The sequence below is a fragment of the Hippocampus comes genome, unplaced genomic scaffold (assembly GCF_001891065.2).
Source record: "Hippocampus comes isolate QL1 unplaced genomic scaffold, H_comes_QL1_v1.1 scaffold110, whole genome shotgun sequence".
Taxonomy (NCBI): Eukaryota; Metazoa; Chordata; class Actinopteri; order Syngnathiformes; family Syngnathidae; genus Hippocampus; species Hippocampus comes.
The window spans coordinates 1,428,166-1,436,861 of NW_017805498.1; the positions used below are offsets into that span (position 1 = coordinate 1,428,166).

At 42.2% G+C, this 8,696-nt stretch overlaps 1 protein-coding gene across 1 annotated transcript in view; it reads left to right on the top strand.

Moving 5' to 3' along the window:
- Positions 1-641: 641 nt before the first annotated feature.
- The window catches only part of snrkb (SNF related kinase b), an 18,798-nt gene continuing 10,743 nt past the window's right edge, over positions 642-8,696 (top strand). Inside the window, exons 1-3 of the mRNA XM_019876948.1 lie at positions 642-827; positions 1,828-2,145; positions 2,882-3,276. Coding sequence (XP_019732507.1) covers positions 1,925-2,145; positions 2,882-3,276 — 616 coding nt within the window. The 5' untranslated portion in view covers positions 642-827; positions 1,828-1,924. The remainder of the gene's footprint in view (positions 828-1,827; positions 2,146-2,881; positions 3,277-8,696) is intronic.

An 8,696-nucleotide genomic window follows, 5' to 3' on the forward strand; every position in this document is an offset into this window, starting at 1 on the left:
GGGCAGCACAATGGACGACAGGTAAGCACGTCTGTCTCACATTGCTGAGGTGCAGGGTTCAATTCCAGCTCCGGCCTTCCTGTGTGGAGTTTGCATGCTCTCCTTGTCCCTGCATGGGTTTTCTCTGGGTACTCCAGTTTCCTCCCACATTCCAAAAACATGCACGGAAGGTTAATGGAACACTTGAAATTGTCCCTAGGTGTGATCGTGAGCGCAAATGGTTATTTGGCTGGCAACCAGTTCGGGGTCTCCCCCGCCTAGTGCCCAAAGACAGCTGGGATAGGCTCCAGCACGCCCGCGACCCTTGTCAGGATAAGCGGATTAGAAAATGAATGGATGGATGGATTAGGATATTCATGCGTGGTAACTGGAGGCACAGAATGTGTGATGCTTCACTTCCTGCCCATGCATGTTTGAACAGGAAATATGTGCATTCAGTTATTTTATAATTCATTGGTAATTATTGGATAGAAAAAGAAACTCAATGTGAAGCACGGACTGTAGAACTAAAATGGATCTCATTTAATGTCATCATTTTCAATTTTTTATTCGTCTGTGGATATCAAATAATTGCTCAAAAGGTTTTAGATTCTCTCTCTCTCTCTCTCTCTCTCTCTCTCTCTCTCCCCCCCCCCTCCTTCTCCCTCAGCCGCCCTCACATTGGCTCTCCATTCCAGTGAAGGAGGCAAGGAGGAGAGTGCGCACGCGGAGAAAACATGGATCTGAAGGAAGGAAGCGGAGGAGCCGTCGTCGACGATGCAGTTTATTTTTAAGTTCAGCGGTTGACAGCGGATCGGGTTGCGCGTCCCGAGATGTTCGCGCCGACGGTAAGTTTGACGGCGTCGTCAAGGAATATTTCTGCCGTTGCGTCCTTTGCTCGTGCCGCGTTCGTCGGTCTGGCGGAAAGGCAGCAAGCCAGCAGGATGGCCGATGTGCCAAGTCGGCGCTGCAGTTGTGGGCCGGCCAAGTGAACGAACAGCTGGCCGCGACAACGCAGTTGGCATCTCACTCGGCGACACCACGACCAGACACAATTAATACTGCGCCTGTTAAGACTAGGAGGCCTTCGTTTAGCCTGTAGGCAGCTCTGGCCGCACGTAAACAACAGCGAGGCTGCCGGGTTGTGATGTTCTAGTGATGAGGATGGAGCGGGATGATGAGAGGGTTGCGTGAGAAAGAACGATGCGCTTAACAGAAGAATGACGGATGGTGATGTCAGATGGGCTCGGTACCCTTGGGAAGATCAGATGGTGACATCATTCGCGTAAACGCCACATTCGGACATTCCTGGTCAAACTAACATGGGAGCGCGCACTCACACACTCGGGCTGGCATACATTAAGGTTTCCTCTTACAATATTGATCAGGCGCGCCATTTGTGCGGGGTGAGTGTAATTTGAGATAGCCCAACGTTGTTCCCTCATTCCACATGAGACAATGGAAAATGTTGGACTCTATAGCCAGAGATGTTTACTACAAGAGCTGAACGATTTTGAAAACTACATCATCAATTATGCAATTACGATATACTGTAATATGTTATCGTTTTTTCAGAGGCCTCTTCCCGTGTATTTTTTTTTTTAACAAACTCAAGCAAAACATTAATTTGTATTGCTATAAGCAATATCAGATGTATCAAATATATAAATGGTTTGGTCAATAATTTGGTGTTTTGACCATAAAGATAACTTATAAAATTATCTGACATTGGTACTCTCTCATTTGGTACCATACTGACATTGGTACCATGTCTTAATGCAAAATACTGTATATAAAATGTGGAAACTGTGTTTTTCATCTGACTATTTTTTTTATTTTCCCTGCTAGGCAATCCCCTTGCAGTAAGGAGGATTGTGACCAAGCAAGCCCCTCTTCCTGCAACCTCCAAGGTTCTCTATACATTTAAACACTCTTTGATGTCAACATGGAATGTGGCGAGAACATCCCAGCCCAAGATGAACATCTCAAGTCAGACCGCTTGAATCTCAGCGGACTGTACCATGTGGGTCGGACCTTGGGAAGGGGTCACTATGCAGTGGTCAAACTTGCTCGGCACGTCAACACTGGGCAGCTGGTTGCTATTAAGATGATTGACAAGACCAAACTCGATGTCATGGCGACAAGCCACCTCTTACAGGAAGTCAGGTATGGCGGGCTTCTGCTATCTTCATATAAACCATGGATGTCAAACAATGGGCTCTTCTCATTTGTCAAATTGCTGCTTCCTCGGTCCTCGCTCCTCTGTTTACATGCTAGCACCTCCCACCAGAAATTTCATTGAGAAGGGAGGAGATTGGCAAAGGAGCGAGGCGGGAAGAGGTAGAAATGTTTTGGGATAATGAGACGATCACTCCTGGATGATGTCATTTCATAGAAACATGGACTGAAGATGATGACACGTCATTTACGCGTGTCACAAATTCACCGTCTGCATGTCAATTATTACTTTCAACACAAATGTCACTTTGTACCTGAACTTTATGTTTCCAGTGAGATTAAATTCAAGTCAACTATCCACATTGTTACGCTTCACCACTTTGCAGATGCAAAGACGGGCACAATTGGTCTGTGCCAAGCGTGTCTCCCCCATCCCCACCACTACCAATGCATGCTGTGCACATTTGGGGTGACTCGTAAAACATGTAGAGATGCTGCTTATGCATTATGGTTGAATGTGAAAAAAAATTCAAAAACCATAAAAAGGTTTTTAATTTTCTTTATGTGGCTAAACGCATTTGAACCTCGATGTGCATTTAAGGTGATTGAAATGCTCCGTAATATGGCAGTATGAGAATGACTTGCGGGTCGCTTTCAATGTTTTGAGGAGCTAGGAACCTTGCAATTAAGAGACGTGAGATTGAGCCCAATGTATTCTTTTCAGATGTATGAGGAGGGTGCAACATCCTAACGTGGTCCGCCTCTATGAGGTCATCGACACACCCACGACCCTTTACCTGGTCATGGAGCTGGCAGAGGGGGGCGACCTGTACGACTACATCCTTCGCCACGAGACAGGCGTTGCTGAGGGCACTGCCAAACGCCATTTTGCCCAGATCGTGCGCGCCGTGGCATACTGCCACGAGCTCCACGTGGTGCACCGAGACCTGAAGCCAGAGAATGTGGTGTTCTTTCCGCAGCAGGGGGCAGTGAAACTAACAGACTTTGGCTTCAGTAACTTATTCAAACCTGGGACCATGTTGGCCACCAGCTGTGGGTCCCTGGCGTATTCTGCACCGGAGATTCTTTTGGGAGAAGAGTATGATGCTCCAGCTGTGGGTAAGACTCTTTTAAGAAGACTCTTATTACTATGTTTTACTGTGTTACACAAAATTGTGACTTGAGATACAGGCACTGTATGGTGGCAGTGACTCAATTCACTTCTCAATTCACTTCTTGGCAGATACAAGGAGTGAAGAATTCTTCAAGAAAATGTTTTCAAGCTACTTATTTCCACTCCTATTTGAGGTTTACTGTCAAACTAAACATAAAACACAAAAGTTACACGTACATAGCGTTTGAGTCCGCTAGCTTCATACAAACGCTGAATAACATCTAAATTGCAACGGCTTGAACACAAATGGAGCTGCAATAGATGTCGACAGACAATATAATAGCACTAATAGTCACATTCTTTATCCTGTGCATAGAATGCCTAATTTTAGTGCTGCACTGATGAGCTGAGACTTCTCAATGTACAATATTGTCTTATAGTGACTCAATGAATCGGCCCACATAATGGCGCGCTTGAACCAGTTTATACAGTGTAATTTTGGATCCTTGTGTATTTTGACTGAAATATATCAGAGACCTTTTATTATCATAGAAAGTAATTCATTTTCTTCACTGCTTATCGCGGGGAGCCGTAAACTATTCCAGCTTGCTTCAGGCATAAGGTAAACTTTGCACCCTGGACTGATCTGACTGTCACTCACAGGGCACATATAACGACAGATAATTAGTCACATTCACCTTCACACTGTCACATCAGTGACTCATACGAAATTATGAAAATAGAAATAGCCAGCCATTATTAATATTTTATAAAGTGCAGACACTTTTTTTCCAGTCACATGTTACAGACATGCAAGTGTAAAAAAAAACAAGTTACCCGAGAACTGTTGGAAATACTGAAATAGAAAAAAATGTTCTCCAACTGAACTTATAAAATGAATGACAGCGGCAGAGCACAGAGGTGATTTGCATCATAAACCCGCATATGTTTTTTTACATTCTTTCAGTAAGTGTCAAAAACGAAGTGAACCTGTGGACGCATCCTAATTTAACTTTGACAACAACACTGTACTAAACTATTAGTACATAAACTTGTACTTACTGCTTTGAATGTGAGTCCATCGACAGTAAATCCTGATGTCACTTCCTGAGTAGAGTGTTCTTCTCTCATGCTGTTATCTTGAACACCCCTGGTTGAGGTCTGACCCTTTTGGCATTCGAGTCACACAAAGAAAAGTAAAACGCATGTAGCAAATCTTGTGATGCTCCAGATTTTATCATCCACCAGCACCTGTGGATGCTTCAATAACTACTGATGCACAATAATTATTGACCTGATAATTATCGGGCCGGTCTAAGTAATTATTTCACATACAGTGAAACTCCTCAAGAACGAAACCTACATGGGCGAAAATACCCCCTTATGTGAAAAAATCTTTATGCATTAACACCATTCCCATTCTCCTGCCCCCCATACGACGAAAAAACACCCTGTTGCGTTATACGAAATCATTTTCTCTGCTCCAGCCTCTCGAAGACATTCACTACAACAAAGTCTAATCCAACAGCGACCTCTACTGCTTCGTTTGGAAACGGCAACAGCAACCACCACACTGGTTTAAATAGTGAACGATGTTTATTTCGGTCACAGCTGCGAGTTTCCTGGACGCAACATACTCATAGCTGCTCTGCCATTGGCTTACCGAGCATCATCCTGGCCTCCGATTGGCCAAGAGGGACCTCACTGTCTGTGAGTGACTCATACGAAATTATGAAAATAGAAATAGCCAGCCATTATTAATATTTTATAAAGTGCAGACACTTTTTTTCCAGTCACATGTTACAGACATGCAAGTGTAAAAAAAAACAAGTTACCCGATAACTGTTGGAAATACTGAAATAGAAAAAAATGTTCTCCAACTGAACTTATAAAATGAATGACAGTGGCAGAGCACAGAGGTGATTTGCATCATAAACCCGCATCTGTTTTTTTACATTCTTTCAGTAAGAGTCAAAAACGAAGTGAACCTATGAACGCATCCTAATTTAACTTTGACAACAACACTGTACTAAACTATCAGTACATAAACTTGTACTTACTGCTTTGAATGTGAGTCCATCGACAGTAAATCCTGATGTCACTTCCTGAGTAGAGTGTTCTTCTCTCATGCTGTTATCTTGAACACCCCTGGTTGAGGTCTGACCCTTTTCGTGATCAAAATGAAAGACAGGACTCAAAATAAAAGACATTATCTAAGAAATTGATGTAAGTGAAAGTGAATGTTGATCGTAAATTTCGCAATTTCTTTCCCTTTTTTTTCTTTCTACACTGACTATATGAAGTGTCAAATCAGTGTGTGCTCATACTTATGCACTATTGGAATAAAAATAGAGTACACATACGTTTGTGTGTGTGTGTGTGTGTGTGTGTGTGTGTGTGTGTGTGTGTGTGTGTGTGTTTATATATGAGAGAAAAATTTTTATAGTTGAAAAACCCCCTGTTGTGAAAAATTTCTTGCTGCAAACATGATTTCGTTGTAGAGGAGTTTCACTGTAACATAAAAAAATAAAGCTCAGATATTAAAAAAAAGGTATGACGATGGAAGTACAATGAAGTCACGAAAACAAAGCAAAATAATTGCTCACCATCAGCAACTGGTGAGATCACGTGGAGGTTATCCTCATTAAAATCAATGTGAGCTAGAGTCACCTGAGGCCAACTTGGTGGTATGTGATGTTAATTATTTGTTCATCTATTGTTTTATTTCAATGTTGTCACTGCGCAGTTTTGTCACTTGTGTTCCTTTTATGAAATCTGGCCACATGCGGGTTGTTTAACGTGTTCTGTCAGTATAACTGCAGCCATATCAAATATGGTGTCACCGGAAAAGCGTTCGGCCACTTGGAATTGCAACGTGACAAGTGGCCGCCATTTTCGTGAAAGTTGCCATTGTTGTGAAAGCACTATGCAAATCCTGATGTATTGTATTGACGCCATTTTCAGAAAACGTAATGAGCACGTCAGTTGCCTCTAAAAATCCTCCTTTACCGATGAAGTCACGAAAAAAAAACAATGGTGACTTAATTACATGACGTTCTACTGCCATCACTTGTATCGAAACATACGCCTCAATGGTCATCCCAAGACATTCCAAGAGAGCGCTCTATTAGTGATATCCTCTGAAATGACCGCTCAAAAAACTGTTGTTATGCACATATTAGAAAGTCTTCTGTTTATTTCCAAGCTTATATTTCACCACCTCGAAGTCCTGTCATGTGTGTGGTGTTTAAACATCTCGTGCGCTTGTAATAGCAGAGGGCTGAGTATTTAGCGTGACTGTCTGGCAGCAGAAAAGGTCGGATTTTGTCAGCCCAAGCCATCTTTGTCCTTTCATATTAGCATTATGGAAAACAGGTGATGAAGATGAACAAAAGACAAGTTGGTGAACGGGGCCTTGTGTCATTGACAAAGATAAACATTTCTTCCAGTTGCATAATACCTGTGTGTGTGTTCTGTTCACTGAAGTGTCGCCCTAAAAAGGATTTGTTGTAGTAGATGCCTTTGAATTTCCATTTTTGTGTTGTCATTGTGATGAGACCGCGGCCGTTAGGAATATGAGCATTAAATCTGTCAGCAAAAGGAAAGTGATACTATAAAATATCAAACGTGTTATTTAGGATGTGAATTAGAATATATTTCCTACATCAGTCAATCAGAAAAATAACATACAGTGAGTGGAAAAAGTATGTGAACTCAGGATGCATTGAAATAAAAATTCTTGGCCGAAACTAAAAATCGAATATGAGGAGACAGAAACACAGAAAGAACTTTTAATACCTGAAAAACTAGAGAAAAAAAATCCATCCAGTATATCTAAAAATAGGTAAAGCTTCGTTCGGATAGCAAAACTCATCGTAATTTGAAAACTGAAATGAATATTAAATCACATTTTTCTACAGAAAATAGTCTGAAGGCTTCCTTTTAGTAGCGCAATAGCATGTTCAAAATGTAAAGTGTTACAAATGTCGGAGGTTGGAGCCGGAATCGAACCCTGAACCTTTGCACTGTGAGCGGGACGTGCTTACCAGTAAAGCACCGTGCTGCCCAAAACCCATTATTAATTTTCAATCATACAAAACAAACACAAAAAGACCTATCAAGTCGACGTACGTTTTTTAAAAATATATAATTTTAGGCCAACTTACAGGTTTGCTGACGTGTTTCGCAGGCATCTTTTTACTACAGATACTCGAAGCAGACAAACTTAACCTGGATCAGTGACTACAATATGTTTAACAAATGCAATAGACTTATTTTGTAACTTGAGGAAATACTAGATGTCATTTGTGATGACTATTTGCTTATGCCGCGGCTGAAGAATTGGTGGAAGGTTAGCAAAGTTGTGCTCTCTCTGAGGCACCGTAGTGCCCATGCTTCAAATGGTCGTTGCATTCTTTATGTGTTCAACACTAGATGGCAAGTGATTTTACACACTGTATCTTTAAATTAAAAAGTTGACAAAATTGACCCAAAATCCCCCACATTGTTGTCCTTATTTGGTTTCTCTTGCATAATTGTCAAGGGTACCAGTACCCATAAATTGTTTGCTTTTGCTTCATCTCGCCAGTCAGACATAACTCATTTTGCTGCTCTTGGGCATGATGTAACATGGAATCACGCATGGGAAACCGACGTCAGCGATATATTTTGGGGGAATTTATCTGTTTTTAGATCACACTGCTCCACTGTTTGCATCAACAAGGTCTGACCCAACACACACACTCCCATTCAGTCTGTTTTGAGACAACAGTCGCCCTCAAGAAATCCCAACAAATTTGCCTCTCTCATAGCCTTGTAATTCTAGCTCCAAGGGCTTGTAGCGTCATCAAGGTTATCTCGAGGTGCAAATTTTGCAACTTCGTGTTGAAGGCCCGCTTGAAAGTTGAAAAACAGCGGCTTTTATGAGCCAGTTGCACTGTCGCTTGTGTTAGGCAACGACCACTGTTGCAATGATACACCATTTAGTTATTTGGCAAGTGCAGTACTATTCATTATCTTAGGGCGGCACGACGGTCCACTGGTTAGTACGCCAGCCTCACAATTGCGAGGTGAAGGCTTCGATTCCAGCTTCGGCCTTCCTGTGTGGAGTTTGCATGTTCTCCACGTGCTTGTGGGGGTTTTTTCCGGGTACTCCAGTTTCCTCCCACATTCCATAAAAACATGCATGGCAGGTTAATGAGCACTCAAAATTGTCCCGAGGTGTGAGTGTGAGCGTGGATGGTTGTTTGTCTCTGTGTGCCCTGCGATTGGCTGGTAGCCAGTTCAGGGTGTACCCCGCCTAAGTGTCAGAAAACAGCTGGGATAGGCTCCAGCACACCCGCGACCCTCATGAAGATAAGCAGATGAGAAAATGGATGGATGGATATTACTATAATATAATATAATATAATATAATATAATATAA